At 42.2% G+C, this 19,786-nt stretch overlaps 1 protein-coding gene across 2 annotated transcripts; it reads left to right on the top strand.

The window, feature by feature from the left end:
* Window positions 1-2,398: 2,398 nt before the first annotated feature.
* On the top strand, window positions 2,399-19,758 carry cry1b (cryptochrome circadian regulator 1b). 2 transcript variants are annotated; one of them, XM_018754908.2, is made up of 13 exons: window positions 2,399-3,247; window positions 11,112-11,220; window positions 12,016-12,158; window positions 12,668-12,852; window positions 12,977-13,065; window positions 14,302-14,442; window positions 14,936-15,247; window positions 15,982-16,133; window positions 16,377-16,579; window positions 17,802-17,900; window positions 18,182-18,280; window positions 18,501-18,609; window positions 18,889-19,758. In XM_018754908.2, exons 1-12 carry the CDS (start codon window positions 3,090-3,092, stop codon window positions 18,599-18,601), a joined length of 1,791 nt encoding a protein of 596 aa, XP_018610424.2. In that variant the 5' UTR covers window positions 2,399-3,089; the 3' UTR covers window positions 18,602-18,609; window positions 18,889-19,758. The 2 variants fall into 2 exon arrangements, with proteins under 2 accessions (XP_018610424.2, XP_018610422.2); XM_018754906.2 differs by having other exon boundaries at window positions 17,802-17,909.
* The last annotated feature ends 28 nt before the right edge of the window (window positions 19,759-19,786 follow it).

Below are 19,786 nucleotides of genomic sequence, written 5' to 3'. Positions count from 1 at the left end.
CTGGAGAGCAGGAGCCGGTCCAACCCACTGCGCCCCCCACTGTAATAGAAGATTTTTGTAAATATCTGTAGGCTATTGTGCAGTTCAGGAGAGGAAATGTGTGTTTTTTGTCAGGAGGGTAACAGTATCCAGATTGTGTACATTACTTTAATTAAGCTTTATTTAACTGACACCTTTCTCCAAGGTGACATACACAGTCAGATAAGCAAATTTACACCAATTTACCCATTTGCAGAGCTGTACAGTAATTTTTACCGTATCAGTTCAGCGTGAGTGCTTTGACCAAGGGTACTACAGCTGGATGTGAGACTAAACCTTGCACTACAAGGTGAGAGCACTGACACTGTGTAACCCACTGCCCTACATGTGCACCTCAAGGTATAAGTTATTCAAAGCTGAGCTCAGCAGTGATGTTCCTATGACTCCTTCTGCTTCTATATTCATTTGTTTAGCCTGTGCTTTTCTCCAAAGCACTTCCAACAATTTATCCATTTACATAGCATGGTATTTTTTTGCTGTAATCATTCAGAGTAACTTGCTCAAGGCCACTAGAGCTAAATTAGCAGATGAAAATGTACAGCAGTAGGTGTGAGAGTGTGTTCCACTGATGTATGGATGAGTGACCCAGTGTAAGTAGTGTATCTAGCAGTGTAAGTCACCGCAGTGAATAAGGTGTGTGGGCTGATAACACTACATAGTATCCATTGTAAATCGCTTTGGAGAAAAGTGTCTGTTAAGTCAATAAATGTAAGTAACAGCAGGTCAGAGACAAAAAATTATGTTGTATTTTATAAATACAATAAAATGTATTTATTACATTCTTTGTGCATCCTGTGAGACACGAGGATGTATTCTTCTGTGTCGACACTTGTACGCGATGCTGTGGGGTGTGGCTGTCTCTTGTGTGGTTTTCATTCCTCTCCAAAGGAACTCAGTGGCATTTAACTGATTTAAAAGAAATTTATTATATAGGATTTCCATGTGCGAGTTTGAAATATTGGACATTTTCTTGTTCAACGGTGCAGAAATTTTAGAGAACTGGAGAAAGGAAGAAATTTCAGCTGAAATCAAATAATCCGGAAAAATGTATCTCTGAAAATTCATAACACGCTTGTTTCTTATGAACTTCTCAGACTATCAAAAGGGAAGTGATCAGCTGTATGTGTGAATGTTGTCCATCTGACCAATCAAGAACCTGGAGCTGCTCATTGTCCACAGCTACCTATAGAGCCAAACTATTTACATGTATTCATTCACAATTTTCTCCAAAGCGACTTAATATGATTATTATGTTATGTATGAATGACGATGATTGTTATTCAGCTAACACCTTTATCCAAGGTGATTTAGCGTTGGATACACTGCAGTCATTCATTGGCCTTGCAGCCTTTCCCACATGCATACAACAGAGCAATAAAACACACAATTTAACACGCGGACAACACGCTAAAGCCACAGACGGATCCAGACACGCAGCCCATGGGCTTTGGGGCACCAGCGCTACCCGCTGAGCCGCAGCTCAGCATCACAAGTGTGAACAGAGGAGGAACGTCCAGGAACGTGTGAACATAACTCGGTTGACGTAACACTTAACGTTCTGGTCTCTTCATCAAAGCCCTGTCAGCTTAATAGATTAAAACAATAATTAATAATAGCATCTCTGCAGTTCGCAGCAAAAACCGCGTTGTGGCCGAAATGCTGGAAACAGTGACGTCACATTTTCACCACTTTTTACTTATGTAAAAAGGAAACCACTTCCCAAAACGTCGATAAAAAATCATAAAGCTTCAGACTACGAGCGGTCTTGATGTTTCTCGGATAAAATAAACAAACCAACAGGTTTTAATCAAGGTGCTGAAATCCCTCAAAACGGACTTTATTTCGCCTTTCTCCCCCTAAACATCGAAGAACACGTGCTGAACCCGTGGCTCTTCCTCGCCTTACCTCACGTGCCCATCCGGGTCCTAAAATGTGTAACCAATCGGAAACGGGAAGAGGAGCTTATGAAAACGAGTTGGAGAACCATATTTTTAGGTTAGACATTAAACAACATATTTTTACAAATATAACACACAATATCGGTTTAAATAATTTAACTAGATAAATATTTTATAGACTTTTTTAAGTTTGTACGCAGAAATCGTCATTTTTTTCCTTCCTGCGTATCTGGAAACAGCACACGAATGGAACGTGACTCAAAGTCAGTGACGCGTTTGAGAAATGTAACCAATCAGGCACAGGATTGTGTATGCAGCATACTCGCGCGTGACCTCCGACGCTGACAATGACCAATCAGCGGACACTACTGCGCGCCTAATATATTTGGGCGTGGTCTCAGAAGCTGAAAGTAGCCAATCAGAGACGCGATTGCGTGTGCGGCATATCCGGGTGTGGCCGCGGGAGCAGAAGAAGCGCTGTTACATGGCCGAAATAGGAGTGGTTTTGTACTGGAAGCGGAATCCATTAATTTAATGGTGTTTATAAAGAGTCAATAGAGACACGAAGTATATTGGAATCGATTAATACGGCGAAAACGGATGATATACTACTAAATATGAAGAGGGAGTCTTCATCATCAGCGTTTTAAATGATAAAAAAAATACTGGTGTGGCCGCCTGGTGATCGTTGTTGATCTCGCGTAGTAGGAAGGATAAGGCATAAGCACGTTATCCGCTAGCGCACCGCCGGTGATCCTTCGTATAGGTTTCCGTCTTTTGAAACTTTTAAAACTTATATTCGTGATATTGTAATTCATTTCCGCCGTTTCTTCTACTTGTGTATCTACTTTGACGAAAACAAGTTATACAATCTAGGCGGCTGTGTAAGGCGTGTCGGCGCGGTCCTAGAGCCGGCCGGTTGAAGGTGTGCATATGGTGGCGCTGTCCATGAACACTTCATTCAACACCATGGAAAAGCTTCTGCTGGAGCAGGGTTAAAAAAGCTACGGACTCCAGTACTTTCATTTTTATTGAGAAAAAGTGATCTGGGCTGCCTATTTGCATACATCCCGGTCTTGCTGTTATATTGGTGATCAGGAGTTGAGCATAGTAAGTAGAAAGGCCAGTACTTGACTGTACACCGTAGAAGTAATGGTCGTGAATACGATCCACTGGTTCAGGAAGGGCTTGCGGCTCCACGACAATCCTTCTCTCAAGGAATCCATCCAAGGGGCAGACACCGTGCGCTGTGTTTACATTTTAGACCCTTGGTTTGCGGGGTCCTCCAATGTGGGCATCAGCAGGTGGAGGTAGGTACTCAAAAGTGTGGGATCATTGCATATCCTGTAGTGTTTGTTCTTCATGCAAATCATCTGAGTTCTCAGAAGAGCTTGGTATAAATTAACTTTTATGTGTCCCCTTTGTCAAAGGTGACTTTGAATAATAGATGATTAATGATGATGAATACAATTAATTGCACAATAAACTAATTTATCATAAGCAGCTTGGTCAAGGGTCCTTCGGCAGGTGTTGGGCTCAAACCAGAAACCCTCATATTCCATGGGGGGTCGGGTCACCTCTTTACCCTACACTACCTGGTGCCCCAGGAATTTTGCAGTTAGGTTCTTTGCAAATTGCTTTATTTAGCTGACACTTTTCTCCAGTGTTAATCTACTTACAATTATTTACCCATTTATACTGCTAGATAATTTTTACTGGAGCAATTTTTAGGGTAAGTACCTTGCTCAAGGGTATTACAGCTGGAGTTGAGACTCGGACTTGTGACCTTCGGATCCAAAGGCAGCAGCTCTGACCACTGCATTATCAGCAGTCGCCTTTATCCAGCTGTTACCTGCTCCAGGAAATAGGTGAACATATGAAATGGACTCAATACAATGTAGGTGAGCATGAAACTGTTATGGTTTTTTATAATGTTCAAGAAATTTTTGACAACATTCATTTCATTGCAGTTTGTGTGACTTCGGGAGTTAAAAGTATGAATTTTTAACTGCTGTGTACTTGAAAATGATTGCTGGGTCGTCTAAACTATTGTTATTAATTTCATATTCACATTTAGGTTGTAAATAGAACAGGGAAAAGTGTTTTTTTTTTTTTTTTTTTTTTTTTTTTTAGGCTCAATTCTTTACTGGTATGTAAAAGAAGTTTAATTACTGGCGATGAATGAAATTCATGGTGTGTGGGCTTAGCCAATATGGAGATTGATGGATGTAAAGAAGAGATGACTCAAATGCCATTGTGTTTCTCTGCATTTATATTCCAGGGCTAGTTGACTAGTGTTTTAAAATTGCTGTGAAAATAGTTGCCTTCTGGAGATTTTTCTATTTAATATGAGACCTCGAAAGGATCTCTGCTGACAAATGTTGATAACTTCAGATTCAGCGACAATTTATTTTAACCAGCTAACCTGTTGGTGAAATGCACGACATTTGTTTTTAAAATAATCTGTTATTTGAATAAATGTAAATGCAATTTTCCGCAACAGTACATGGTTTGTATAAATGCAGAATTCATTCCTGCAGAGGAGCTAGCAGTTGAACAGGATATACTCAATGGATCAAAAAACTTTACCTGGGGCAGTTATTAGACCAAATTGCATTATGTTAAATCATACCAAGCCAAATAAGTTAAGGCTTAAAGGGTATATTAATTAGGAGTGTTAATATGAACCAGTCACCATATCCAATGATGATTACAATCATAGCTTATCCATTTTAATACAGACATGCGTCGCTTGACGACGGTTGATAACGTTCTGAGAAATGTGTCGTTAGGCGATTTCGTTGTCGTGTAAACATCATAGTGTACTTATACCCACCTAGAGGTATAGCCTCAATGCAGTCAAGAGACGCGGTAAACACAAGATTTATGACACTGCTACCAGCATAACACAGCATACTGTTTTACAGTAAAGTTTTGTAAGTATAGAGTACACTGTAAAATAAGGATAAATACAGTAAATACATAAAACAGTAACATAGGTGTTTATCATTATCAAGTATTATGTACTGAACATAATTTATGTGCTGTACTTTTATACGACTGGCAGTGCAGTAGGTTTGTTTACAGCAGCACCACCACAAACACGTTGCACTACAACATTACGACAGCTGCCATGTCACTAGTCGGTAAGAATTTTTCAGCTCCGTTATAATCTTATGGGACCACCGTCATATATGCAGCCAGTTGTTAAGCAAAATGTCATTAAACGACGCATGACTATAAATTAAGGATGAGAAAACCATGGAAACTCCACATCGAGGCTGTTAAATAAAGTACAGCTGCAGATGGTGGAGGAGGTATGTGTTCCTGCCAAAACACGACAGGTCAAGTACCAGACAGGTGGCAGTGACCGGCTTCACTTTCTAAAGCTTGAACAAATGGATTTTAGTTTAAGAGTTTATGTAATGTGAGAAATGTAATGCAGTTTGGATTCAAAAGTGACTTTGGCCAGTGTGATCGTGTGATACGTTATATGAAGGCCAGGTGAAGGGTTAGACAGATTGCGAGTTGACCTTGGATATAATCACAGTGCGAACGTGGGAGACGTTGCAAGACAACCCGTTCTGTCCTGCGGGAGTCTGGTACTTACGGGAGCTTAGTATTTTGCAGTCGGTGTCTGGGTCAGTGGATCTCCTCCCTGTCTTAAGGTGACTGCCCCACAGTATACCGTGTCATTCAGCTGCATCACCAGGTCATATACCTCTTCGAAAAAAAGTTAATTTTATTGTTCCTATCATGATGCTTTGTCCCACAGAATATATGGAACACAATTCTTATTTATCATGGACATTTGTACACAGTTGTCTGTAAACGCACAGTGCAGGTGGTCTCCGACTTACGCTGGGGTTACGTTCCATGAAACCCATCGTGAGTCAAATATCATAAGTTGAAAATTCATTTAATACACACGTCTGCGTGACAGACTGGGAGATCCCCATCGCTGCTGCTGCCCAGCATCATGAGAGAGTATTGCAGCACATATGGCTTGCCCGGGAAAAAAAAAATCAAAATTTGAAGTATAGTTTCTACTAAATGTATCGCCAGCTTGCTGTCGTAAAGTTAAAAAAAATCGTAGGTCGAGCCATCGTAAATTAGGGACCACGTGTATGTATAACACAGAAACCTAAAGGCTCCCTTCCAGGCAGTTTTTGAATTCAAGTAGAATTCAAAAACACAAATTTTTTATAGGAAAAAAAATCTATTAAAGATTTGTCCACAGTTCAGTCCAAAAGTCGGTGTTGGCAATTTTCAGGAGAAATGTGCCATTAAAGTAATATGCGCTGGGTTCTGCTTTGTTGAGTACATTTTAGTGGCACTCTTTACTACAATAAAGAGGGATTTGCACCCTCTTTGAGACAGAAGGTGGCATAGTGGTTAGAGCTGCTACCTTGCACTCAAAATGGTCTAGGTTCAAGACCCACATCTTGCTGTAATAACCTTGATCAAGATACTTACCCTTTATTGATACAGTAAAAATGGCCCAGCTGTATAAAAGCGTGAATCAATGTATGGTTGCATGTTTGACACTAAGTAACGTCGGGCAAAAATTTTGATTAAATAAATGTTAATTATAGCAATGTACACAATCTGGCAGCTGGACACTGTCACCATCCTGATAAGAACACACACTTTTTCTCTCCTGAACGGCATAATAGCCAGGCCTACAGATATTTTAGTGTTCTATTATTTTATGGCACACAGTGACTGAAATGAGGGACAAGCTGGTAGTGTGGTGGTTAGAGCTACTGCCCTTGGATCCTAAGGTCACAGGTTTGATCACCACCTTTGGCTGTAGTACTCTTGAGCAAGGTACTTACCCTAAATTGCTCCAGTAAATTTACCCAGCTGTATAAATGGGTAAATGATTGTAAGCATTCACATTGTAAGTTGCTTTGGAGAAAAGCATCAGCTAAATGAATAAATGTGAATGAGAACTTAAACCATGTAAGTAACCAGTCGCTTAACACTGAAGTGGCTTTAGAGAAAAGCATCAAATAAACCGCTGTAACTTTGCAAGTGAAGTAATTGGGCCTGGTAGTTGAGGCCAGGGAATGTGACGATGTTGAAGGTGCAGCGAGGAGGCTTTTCCTCGTTGTTCCCACGCTCTGTGAGGGGGCCGTTGCTTGACCCACATTTCTGAGATCACCCGCGCTTGAACGTTCTTTATGTCTCGACTCTGAGCTCTTTTTGCTTGACCGAGCCCTGGCCTCGACCTGCCTCATGGTCCTATTTCAGCCCATTTCTGAAACATTTTTCATATTTATGCACTACACTTACATCTCTTGATTTATCTGATGCGTTTCTCCAAAGCGACTTCAGTGTTAATCTACTTACACTGATTTTCCCATTTATACAGCTGGGTAATTTTAACTGTATGAAGTCAGGGTAAGTGCCTTGATCCAAGGGCACCACAGCAGGGTACCAAATATGGTACCATAGGGTGGAATTCAAACCTGGGTCTTTGCAGCTCAGGTTATATGTATGTGTGTGTGTGTGTGTGTGTGTGTGTGTGTGTGTGTGTGTGTGTGTGTGTGTGTGTGTGTGTGTATATATATATATTATATAGTGAGTCCTTTTAGGGGGGACAGGTAGGATGGCAGTTAAGGACATGGGCATAAACTTCCCTTGACAAAAGTGCAATAATGTTATGTATGTAAATGTAATATAAATGTAATGCATTTACACAGCCATAAGCGCTTGTGTGTTCCATGCAGTCCGAGCTGCACATTGTTTGACGTTCGCACTCAGGTTCACGTGCTAAGTGCGGTTTACCTTTCATTCCTTCATCCTTCACACCTCCTACAGCAGAGATGACACCAAGGGGAACTGGCTCACTTTGCCAAACATTTATTATCATAAGTACTGTTAGTTAAGTGACTGGGGGGGAAGGATGTGCCCTATATTGGTACATCGTAGAAACACTTTTAAGTTAATTCTCTCTGCTGCTCTTTAATGAGAGGAAATGATGTGTTGAGAGTAAAAACTGTACAAGACTTTGAAGTGTCTTCCATAATAAAGTTTTGGGTAATCAATTAATTTTATGCTGCTGTTCTGTTAACAGAAGTTGTTGACTGGGGTTTCTTTGAACAGAGGGTACATAATTTAGCCATGGAAGATAATAACTAGCTGGGAATAGACAGTAATGACGATCATTTCCAGTACTTTGCTGAGCTCTTCCTGAAAGCATCCACTTGGAGTCCGTGTCACATAGCTCATTAAAACAGATTTCATGTCCTCGCCGTTGGACTAGTGTTTCCTGAAAATGGATGGGTGGCTAGATCAGTCCTGATTTTATTTTTGGTCAGACTTCTAGCGCCTATAATCAGTGTTTCCCCCTCCAATGTAGGTGGTCCGCAAGTTATGATATAGGTAACTGGGACAACCAGCACTTCCAAAGCGGTCCCATTAACATTACTATATTGTTTTTGAGTCCCAACATTTGCACCATATTTCTTACTTCCTATTGTTTGGGTCTCAGTCAGTGTTTGGTGTCTAGCAGCTATTGCATTTTATGCCCAAAACTTTTCATTTGAGGTTCCCTTCAAGTTACTGTTTATTTACGATGGTTAGTAAGCGATGGTGTTTTCTGGTGACACGGAAAAGCAAAAGGCAGTAGATTTAGAACTGAAAATGAAAGTATTATTGCAGCATGAAAATATAATACTGTACTGTGTGTATGTTGTGTTATTCAATGTTAGCATTACTTAAATGAAATGTGTAAATGCATAGCAAAGCCATATGATACCACGCATCATTCGTGTTCATTGTTTCTCTACCATTATGGTTTATGTCGTGGTATAAGGGGATGTGCGGTTTACGGCGGGATTGTCGAAATGGTCCTTGGTTGTAAATCAAGGACCACCTGTACTTATTTTTCATTTAGAAATTGTCTCTGTGACCCAGCATACTTGGTTTTAAACTGTCAAACTCAAATTGGGGAAAGGAATTTGTGTCTTAGTCTGTTTAGAATTGATCCAACGGAAGAGCAGATGAAGAAATATTACACTGCTTTCTATAGACCTATCGTTTTGGGTGCTTTTACCATAAGAAGTATGAAGCTTGAATGCAGAGATGTGCACCTGTGGTCTCATAGCGACAGCTGCAGGACGTGCTGGGTTTTCTCAGCGTCTGGCTTAGACTCTTTTCTCCAAAGTACCTTACAATGTTACCCTGCTTAAGTTATTTACCCATTTATGCACCTGGGTAATTTTACTGGAGCAATTTAGGGTAAATACTTTCCTCAAGGGAACTGCAGCTGGAGGTGGGATTTGAACCTGGGACCTTTGGGTCCAAAGGCAGCATCGCTGTGCTGCCAGCTGCTGATTAGAGACAAATAACAAGAACAGATATTAACTAATGAAGCCGAAGTTAACAAAAACAAACACATTAACAGCGAACGCAAAAGGCTTTTGGCGCTGCTGTCTTCACATAGTGCATTTAAATGCTTTCAAAATTAGCCTATAATTGTGTGACAGAATCCCAATATGGAATCATATCCTTGTAATTTATATCTGTGTTTGACAGGAGGAAGGAGGATTCGCCCTCAGTTTGTACTTTTCTGCTGACAGCCGTGCTCATTTCGGCGCAGGGAGGGAAATCTTGAGAAGCATGGCAGATTACTTGCATAAGAGGATGATGTAACAACCCAAACACACCCTCCCAGTGGACACTGGAGAAATAGGTCGCTCTACTAACAAGCCCGTGACACAGTGCATCACGTGATCATTCCCATTACTGACGCACTGTGAGCTAGTGGAGGGATCCTCCCCTCGTGACATGCGCTGCGCTGAACTAAGATACACCCTTCATAGGCGTGCCCTGGCTCTGCGTTCGTCTGTAGAGAATGCCTGTACAGGGAGAACATGTACATCAGATATTTCCATCCATCCTTAGTAGATCAGTCACCACCTCTTTTTTAAAAAGGAAAAAAAGAAAAGGTGTGACCTCTGGACCATACATTTCTCCCAACAGTAATTTGTTACACCAGCCACTTTTACCGAGCACATCCAGCCCACCACCTCTTCTCCCACCATGCTGCAGGTGATCACCATCCACCTACGCAGTCAAATTTAATAATAAACCCAGCTTTGAATGAGCTTATTCGAGCTTCTGGGTGACAAGGATGTTCTGCATATTTCTGTCTGCAGCATAAATACATCAGGCTACCTAGTAATGTCCCAGACAGAGTTGGGTCCCCGCCTCACTGGCACTGCTGTGCCCCCCTGACCCTGCTACACTCAGACAGGATTTTCCCCTGGACGCTGAGCTGACCCACATAGCGCTGTGGCCACAAATGCTGTGCAGGTTTCTGGCCAAGGGGTCCAAGCCCCCTGTGGAGCCTGGGTGTCCCGGTCAGAGTGACAGTCACCAACCAAAGCAAAACTCCCTGCAGGAGTTATTGACCCACTTCCTCTGCTGAACTGAAGTGTGATTCTCATTGAAAGATTAGTAGGGTGAAATGCCAAAGTTGAAAGGCATATATAAATAAGTTCTTGCTGCAACTTTGGGTCGTACCTGATGCCCTCGACTAGTCATCCAAATCCCGAGGCAGCACTGCATCCCCGCACCATCTCACTGCCACCACCTTGCTTAATTGTTGGTAGAGGGTTTTTATTCTGAAACACAGCATTTGGTTGTCTTTGCTTTTGGACCATGTGGTCCGGAGAATTCTGCTTTTAATTCATCCATCCACAGAAGACTCAGAAGTCCATCCAGGTGTTTTTTGGTGAACTGTAGATGTGCTTAAATGTTTTCTTTAGTGAGCAGTGGTTTCCACCTTTCATTCTTCCATTTTTTGCACAGCGTCTTTCTTATTCGGAGTTATAAATACTGACCTGAGCTGAGACTGTGGTGATGATACCTGACCATACTTGATTCTCAGCTCCAGCTGGTCTTAACTCCCCCATGTCCACACGAGCATCGACTAATTTGGTGAAGTATTTCTGGTACCCATTAAATTATACCCGTTCTGAAGCTCATGTGCTGGTCATCACTGTGATTTCCCCCCCCCCCCCCCCCCCACCTTGGGACACCTGTCTGAACATGAGACCAGAGATTTTGATGTTGGGATTGAAGGTGTGAGGTTTTGTTGAAATCGTGAGCTCTTGCATACCGAAGCACTGGTTCAACGCTCCACCACTCCTCATTCCACAGGTTTCTACTGCAGTGTCTGGAGGACCTGGACGCCAGCCTTCGCAAGCTCAACTCCCGCCTTTTTGTCATTCGTGGACAGCCCACTGATGTCTTCCCCAGGTTATTTAAGGTAAAATGGTCCTCCGCTGGGGATATGTATAGCCCAAAAGGTCAGTCTGTGCCCTACAATAGTCAGTCCTTCCGCTGTGGGGGTATTTCATGCAGCAAATTGCCATAGCCCTTGTGTGGGTGGGCAGGGGTGACCAGGTTATACACCATTCATTGACTTTACTAGTGCATTAAAGTAACAGGTATGTAATAGTTCCTGTGGTTTCCTCCATCCTCAGTAACTTCAGTAAGGTTCCTTAAGTTGCATGTGCACAACTACAGTACCTCATAACACATGAGGAAAGAATTTTTTTTTTTTTTTTTTTTTTTTTTTTGGAATGGGGGGGATTTGTTTTTTTTTCCTATTTATGAGTTGAGTTGTTTCAGTGGTGATTACAGATGTTTTGCAGACACAAGTTGTTTGTGTTGCATATTCTGTATGCCTATGGCTATGTCTTGTTTCTTGTAAATGCATTGTGTGTGTATACGTATACATATTTTTGTGTATGTGTGTGTGCAGCTACTGTGTGTCTGTGTAAATAAATAAATAGAATCTTCCTAAATTCATGACTTGAATATTTGTATCAAGAGGATCTCGTGTATTATATAATCTTTATGCCTATGCCCAAATCTCTTAACTTTTCATAGATCTGTAGTGCAAGATGTTGCTCTTTTGCCCCTTTGAAGGTTTTTTTTTAATTCAGGTTCATATCATGGCCAATGTATAGCACTTGGTTTTTTGTGCAATGTGTAATTAACATTGTCCTAAGTATACTTATTTTGTACTGTGTGCGTTTCCCTGTGGAATCTTGCTCAGGAATGGAGCATCAAGCGGCTGTCCTACGAATATGACTCGGAGCCCTTTGGCAAAGAGCGGGACGCAGCCATCCGGAAGCTGGCCAGTGAAGCCGGCGTCGAGGTTGTGGTCCGGATCTCCCACACGCTCTATGACTTGGACAAGTACGCCTGTTCGGTCCCTTGAGCCCCTTGGGGAACATGCCCTGCACACACTAGTGGAGCTGCTCTCTTTTCTGTCATCCACATTTAAATCCACTGTTTCTCCATGGTTTTGTCAATGAAATGGTCAGCACCAAGAAAAACAGTGCACTTTTTTCTCTGAAAAAGTGTCACGTAAGCGTGTGTAATATTCATCAGTGTCTGGCTACTTTTACCTTTTTTTACACAAAGATCAATAATGGAGGTCCTTTGATTTATTTACAAGTTAGATACTGTAAAAGTCTTGGATAAAATTCTAATATATAAAAATATTTTTATATTAACATTATTTTTAGACTCATAAAATTTTAAATGACTTAAAATAACATTCTGTTGAATGTGGACAGACAGTATGGAGCAGAACCAGAGCAGCAGAGCAAATGTATTATGGTGCTAAACGCTGTGCTGCCAGAAGAGGGCAATAAGTCTCTGTTAAACAGAATGTATTTTTAAGTGTCTTTTTCATTCTACAGGATCATCGAGTTGAACGGTGGCCAGTCCCCGTTGACCTATAAGCGATTCCAAACCCTGATCAGCCGCATGGAGGCTGTTGAGACTCCGGTTGAGTCCATCACAGCCGAAGTGATGGGAAAGTGCACGACACCGGTGTTCGACGACCACGATGACAAGTTTGGAGTGCCCTCTTTGGAGGAGCTGGGTAAATGGGGTCACTTTTGCTGTGTGTGTTAGTTGGAGTACTGTTTGTGTGAAACTGTGTACCCCTACCCATGTAGAAGAGCACCGTGTTTCACTCCGCTTGCCATGGTTCTGTTCACTTGCAGGTTTCAACACAGAGGGGCTATCTTCAGCCGTGTGGCCCGGAGGGGAAACCGAAGCCCTCACCCGTCTGGAAAGGCACTTGGAGAGGAAGGTCAGAACCCATTCTCTTGACTCCACACAGGGTTTGACGTGCTATTTAATATTGTGTAAATTTGCTATCACTTTAAAACGATTAAACCAACCCCTACTCGCCACAAATTCCTTCTCACATTCACCTTCGCTTGCTGTATGAGCAGCTTTTAAATCACTAAAAAGGCTTTGAGCTTTTTCTTGCACCAAAGCAAGGCTAATAGGCATATTATATTGATTTTGATCCTCTAACCAAATTATCAATAGCCTTTCCATTTCAATGATTAAACCACTGTGTTGCTTAGTGGTGATTGTTAATTTCATTGGGACTGAGCCTTTTACATGCGCCATTATTTTTGCTTTGTTCTTTAAAACTATCCTGATCGTTGAGACTGTAACCTAACGCTTCCCCAGTGTTCGCTGGAGTTTCATCTTTTTCTGATCGCTTTATTATTTCCGCTTTAGTTTCAGCCATGATCGTTTTTCTTTGATGCATCACCATCACTTGCATCACATTTACACTTTGGTGCCATGGTCAGGTGGATAAGAACAAAAAAAACCAAATACAGTAACACACAATATACTTAACAGCAATGTGGTCCGACTGAAAAGAAGGAAGTCTTTGTCCTATCTCGGGCTCACTTTCCCCGCCAACAAACCACTGTAGACACACAATGTTTTGATGCCATGTCCCAAAGTAGTGCCTGTTTATTATGAACCATTTTATGTAGCTCAAGTTTTTAATAGGCTTTATGGGGGATGGTTCGTAACTACGGGTTGTGTGTAAGTCGGACGTTCATAACGCGGGGACTGTCTGTAGCCTCTTGCTACCATTTCCATATTAAATCCACACATATCTGGCAGTGTGTGTTCATACTGCAGTGATTTCAGTGTCATGAGTCTGAGGGTTTCTCCTGCAGTGATTCACTAACTTGTGACCGTCTTGTGGTTTTTTTTTTTTTTTATTTATTTATTTATTTATTTATTTATTTAAAAACACTGTACGGTACATATTTTAATCTGGATCTTCCCAGAGACGTGGCATGTCTTACAAAGAATCTTTAGATTGAACCACCATTTATCCGTGATTTTGTTTTCTTCCTTGCAGTATGTATCAAACATTTATCACTGTTTGATTTCAGTTTTTAAAAATAATAAAAAAGAAAAAAAAAGTCAAGTTCATGCTAAAGTAGCACAAACCTTTGTAGTCAATTTAAAAATGAACAAAATTCAAGATGTTTTTGAAATGTACACACAGGCTTGGGTGGCTAATTTTGAGAGGCCCCGGATGAACTCCAACTCCCTGCTGGCTAGTCCAACAGGGCTCAGCCCCTACCTGCGCTTCGGTTGCCTCTCCTGCCGCCTCTTCTACTTCAAGCTCACAGACCTCTATAAGAAGGTGCGCTCATGTGAAACCCACAAGAAACACCAGTGCAGTTCTTACAGGCTAGTTTCCATAGTGTTTACGGTTTATGTTGCTCGGTGCACTGAGATATTCCAGTCAAATTTTTAAAGATAGAAACGTTTTTACTTTACATTTATTTTTCTTTATTTTCGAATGATCACATTTCCACATCTAGTCATTAGTTGGCAGTAAAGAGCACCCAAGTAGAGCAGGAAGGTGGGACCAGATTAATTCAATTCACTTTTGCAGTGTTTACAGCTTGTATCTGCTGTGTCTCAGTCAATAAAAGAATGACAAACTTTGGACATGTTTTTGGGATAACTCAAATCAGTGGGAGGGTGGATGTGTTGCATGGGTTAGACATGTGGAAATTTAGGGAAAGTAGATCCTAAACCAAGACTGATTGGTTATTTTTTCATGTAGTTATGTAGGAAAAGGAATGTGGGACTTGTTATATCTCATTGACCTGCTGCTCGGTGCCCCACAGGTGAAGAAGAACAGCTCTCCCCCTCTGTCGCTATACGGGCAGCTGCTGTGGCGTGAGTTTTTCTACACGGCAGCCACCAACAACCCACGCTTTGACAAGATGGAAGGGAACCCCATCTGCGTACAGATCCCCTGGGACCGTAACCCCGAGGCGCTGGCCAAGTGGGCTGAGGGGCGCACAGGCTTCCCCTGGATTGATGCCATCATGACCCAACTGAGGCAGGAGGGCTGGATCCACCACTTGGCCCGGCATGCTGTGGCCTGCTTCCTCACCCGGGGGGACCTGTGGATCAGCTGGGAGGAAGGCATGAAGGTAGCTTGGGTCTAAAAGTAAGGTCTGGTGGCTACGAAGGCAAGGGGGCATTAAAGGCTGGGAGAGTAGTGGAGACTGAAGCAAAAGGTGGTACTTGAATTGGATAGGACACTCAGCCCTCAGATAATAGGGTGCTATAGCAGCGTATTGAAATATATACACTTTTTTCATTCAACACACTTCCTGTTCAGTAAAATGACAACTGTACCTATTGTGTGGTCATTTTTACTTCCAAGGTGAGTAGAGATACAGTTAATAAAAGAACACCAACTGCTTTTGCTCTGATAAAGAAAACGTAACATTAAATGACAAAGTTTTTGTTGTTATGAAATCTAAAAATATACGATGTTTCTATTCTTGCCGTTATGCCTAAAGACTTTTTTATGGCATTCTAATGAATTTATAGGGGAGTTTTTTTGTTCTGGTTTGCCCTAGGAAATAATAGTAAATAATGCGGTGCGTAGCGGAACTATGGTAATTTCACGGAACAGATTAACCCTGTTATTTGAGGAATGGGTATACGTGGGATTGGTCAACAAGGAAGGAGTTTAGAAGCAAGCTGGAGATGGAATTTGGAGCTTGGTAGAGGGCAAGGACACAGTACCTCACCCAGAAGACAGATGAGGCTGTGAGCTGCCTTGGGTCATAACGTGAGAGAAGCAGTAGCAGCACTTCAGGATAACCTTTAGTGATTTGCACTTTTAGCTGATGACTGCGTGCATGCTCTTGTACAGGTGTTTGAGGAGCTGCTGTTGGACGCAGACTGGAGCGTGAACGCAGGCAGCTGGATGTGGCTCTCGTGCAGCTCGTTCTTCCAGCAGTTCTTCCACTGCTACTGCCCCGTGGGCTTTGGCCGTCGCACCGACCCCAATGGCGACTACATCAGGTCAGCTGCGTAAAGGCTGATGGCTCTAGATGTGCTCTGGTACAAAGTAATTGGAGCGCCAAATTTTTGTGTCCACAACAGCAGCCGTTTGACGTTGGATTCAGTGTTCACCATGATTATTACCTGGTGGTCCAGTGGGCCTGCAGACATACGGTGTGAATTATTGGCTTGTGTGAAGTATAAAAGCAGAAGCTCACTGCAACTTCAGTGTTTGATGTGAGCCTTTTGTCACATCCCCCCCAGACGCTACCTACCCATCCTGAGAGGTTTCCCTGCCAAGTACATCTATGACCCCTGGAACGCCCCCGAGAGCGTGCAGAAGTCAGCCAAGTGCATGATTGGCGTGCACTACCCGAAGCCCATGGTGAACCACGCCGAGGCCAGCCGTCTCAACATCGAGCGCATGAAGCAGATCTACCAGCAGCTGTCCTGCTACAGGGGCCTCGGTGAGCCTGTGCGCCGTGTCACTTTCCAGAACCTTCCTTCCTTCTCCAGCCTGGCTTCGCAAGTAAACCTTTGATAGATGTGGAGAAATCAGAGCTCTTGGATTCTTCTCCTCCAAGTTCGTTCTGAGTCATATTTTTGCACAAGTGCCTTGTCACATCTTATATGGAGTTTCTCAGGGCTCAAGGACTGCTGACCAAAGACTGGTAACTCATCTGTATTACCTGGTAAAATGTTCCAGGCTTTTAAGTAGTAAAAACATTGTTTAAGAATCAGCATAAATCAATCAAAGCTTAACTATATAGTAAAGGTTGGCTTATACTCGTATTTCCTGAAAGATGGTTTATACTCCAAAAAATGAATGAAAGCTTTTAAAAATGTTATTTCAGTGTTTTCTTTATATGCCAGTATTTGCATAATATGCAAATACTAGTTATGTTTACATAAACTAAAGTGTTTGCATAAATCAAGATATCTGAAGCACAGATATGAAACACACACACACACACATTTTCAGAACCGCTTTGTCCCTTACGGGGTCGCGGGGAACCGGAGCCAACCCGGTAACACAGGGCGTAAGGCCGGAGAGGGAGGGGACACACCCAGGACGGGACGCCAGTCCGTCGCAAGGCACCCCAAGTGGGACTTGAACCCCAGACCCACCGGAGAGCAGGACTGTGGTCCAACCCACTGCGCCACCGCACCCCCAGATATGAAACAGTTAAGAAAAGTTAAGAAAAATAAAAATTTCAGTGTTTAAGTGCTGTTGAGAAAATGTTCTAGAATGTGTATAACCTGTGAGGCAGTTGATTTAATAAGTAGGGTTATTGTGTAGTTTGTTGCTTTACAGTTGTACATCTTGAAAATGGAGCTGTTTGCATCGTGTTTCATAACTCACACTGTATGTTTCCAACTATTGCTTTTAAAAAAAACTTTTTAATTTTTCACATTTGTTTTATTAAGGTAAAAGTGATACGGTGAAATCAGTTGTTTGCTTTTGGAATAAGGTAACCCTCTCTCTGACAAAAGGTTGTGACAGCAGTAGTGTGTCAGTGCTCTGCTTCAAGAGTGCTACCTTCCCCCGTGCAAGAGGCTGGTGATGAGGAGCCTGTGTGTGGATAAACGAGGAGTCTGTTGGATGGGTTAGGGTAAATGGGACTTGTGGACCCACCTGTGTCCTTGTGTCCCTGTTTGTGTGACCAACACTCTGGGCCCCTTCCACAGGGCTCTTGGCGACGGTGCCCTCGAACCCCTCTGGCAACAGTGAGGCAGCTGGCAACATGGTTGGGCTTCCCCATGGGGAGGCCGCCCAGGACAGCTTGGGTACGATCGGTACGCACCGTCATCTGCATCCTTGGTCACCAGACACGCAGTCCTGATTTCCGTCACCCTGGATACGGCTTGATGCTCCCTATATAAATGATGTGCTAATACGATTGACCTGAGGTTTTTCTGACTCTGCTGAAAGTATGTCCTGTAAACTTGGACTACAGTGTGGCTGTTGGTAGTTTATATCAGTGTTTAACCTACTTAATTTAAAAATTTCACTACAGTAGTCAGTTTGGCTGTGATGCGTGACCCTGTTTTTGTGTATGTACCTGTAGGACACCAGGTTCCTGCAAACCTTGTGGGAGACTGGAGTGGCGCAGTGATGGCACATCCCCAGGGAGAATCCAAGCCTGGCGGCAGCACCCAGCAGCAAAGTGGGTACCGACCCCGAGCCCTGTCCCCAACTTTTTGGTTATGAGTATAGAGCCACTGGCCTAATGGTACTGGGTCAGGTTGAGCCATGAGCTACAGGCCACAGGATGAGCACACAAACACAGCGCTGAACATTCCACCGCAGTCATACTGTACTGAAAACAGGTAGCCAGTGGCTTGTTGAGTAACTTACCCTTTGTTGCCCCCACCCTACCCTTTAAGGACGTGGCCACCACACGAGCACAATGACCACGGTAAAACGCCCGAGCGAGGACTCCACTCCAGGGGTTGTCTTCAAGGTGCAGAGGCAGAACAGTAACTAGCTCTCCAGGTGGGTGTTGGGCTTTTATATATATTATTATACTGTTGCATGAGGCTAATTGCAGTCAAATTAAAAAGTAATTCCAGGTGCAATAGTAATAAATAGCAGATTAGACAAAAATCATGCAAAAAATGTATTGTATATTACAGGCTATAGGGAACAGCTGTAGGATCACAGCATATTGCGTAATGTTTTGTGTGTATTTGTGGGTGATGTTCATTCAGTAACATTTTGGCTGTTATGTCACGCTTGATTTTATAATGGGATTTTTGTCTGTCTGTTTTGCAGATGATTTAAAAACCCCAGAATGAAAGCCTACACCGTCACACAGAGCATGGGTATACCTGACAGGATCCTCTTTATTAATGCTTTTTATCAGTTATGCTCCGTGGGGAAAAAATACATTTTTATGAAATGCATGGTCCTTTCTGCAAACACATTTTCACATTTTTAATGTTTCAAAGTGAATATTATTTCTGGGACAGTACCGACTTGTGTATATACTGTAAGACTTTGATTAATTCAGTTCACATAGAAATTGTAAATATTTGCTATTGTATGGGTTTCTTTTTATGTGTAGCCATAGACCCAATGATATATTTTTGATAAAAAAAAAAAGGCAATGTTACCTGTGTTTTTAGACTTTGTAGGCGTTGTTCACCACACCAATCTTTTGCTTACAGAAAGTTTTGATTTTTGGTTCTATACCCATCCTGTCTCTCTCAGCTCCCTGCTCCCCTTTGTTGCTGCACAGTTTTATCACCAGTGTGTACAGCAAAATATGAAGTTGTTCTGTGCTTCTCATCCTTTCACTTTGTGCTGTTTTATTAAAATATGAGCTAATGTATGAATTCTTGCCTTCATGTAATTTTTGTTTTTTTTTAATTAGCAACTGCATGACTGTAATTTTCACTTGAATTCAAAATATGACTGGCAAATATTTTCATGGATTCTTACATTTTAATTGGAGTTGAGGCAAAAATTTTATTATAGTCATGCACTGCTTAATGACGTTTTTGCTTAACGACTGACCGCTTATACGACGGTGGTCCCATAAAATTATAATGGAGCTGAAAAATTCTTATTGACTAGTGACGTCGTAGCACAACGTGTTACTCATGCGTTCATGGTGGTACTCCTGTAAACAAACCTACTGCACTGCCAGTTGTATATGAGTACAACATAT

This window comes from Scleropages formosus, chromosome 5, assembly GCF_900964775.1.
Source record: "Scleropages formosus chromosome 5, fSclFor1.1, whole genome shotgun sequence".
Lineage (NCBI taxonomy): Eukaryota > Metazoa > Chordata > Actinopteri > Osteoglossiformes > Osteoglossidae > Scleropages > Scleropages formosus.
The sequence above is the reverse complement of the archived record's forward strand: the minus strand, read 5'-3'. Positions and strand labels throughout refer to the sequence as shown.

Excerpts from the sequence above, each read along its gene's own strand:
- cry1b (XM_018754906.2), top strand. The coding sequence starts at position 3,090 with ATGGTCGTGAATACGATCCACTGGTTCAGGAAGGGCTTGCGGCTCCAC. Across the intron at positions 3,248-11,111 it reads GTGGGCATCAGCAGGTGGAG|GTTTCTACTGCAGTGTCTGG; the intron begins GTAGGTACTCAA and ends CTCATTCCACAG. Across the intron at positions 11,221-12,015 it reads TCTTCCCCAGGTTATTTAAG|GAATGGAGCATCAAGCGGCT; the intron begins GTAAAATGGTCC and ends AATCTTGCTCAG.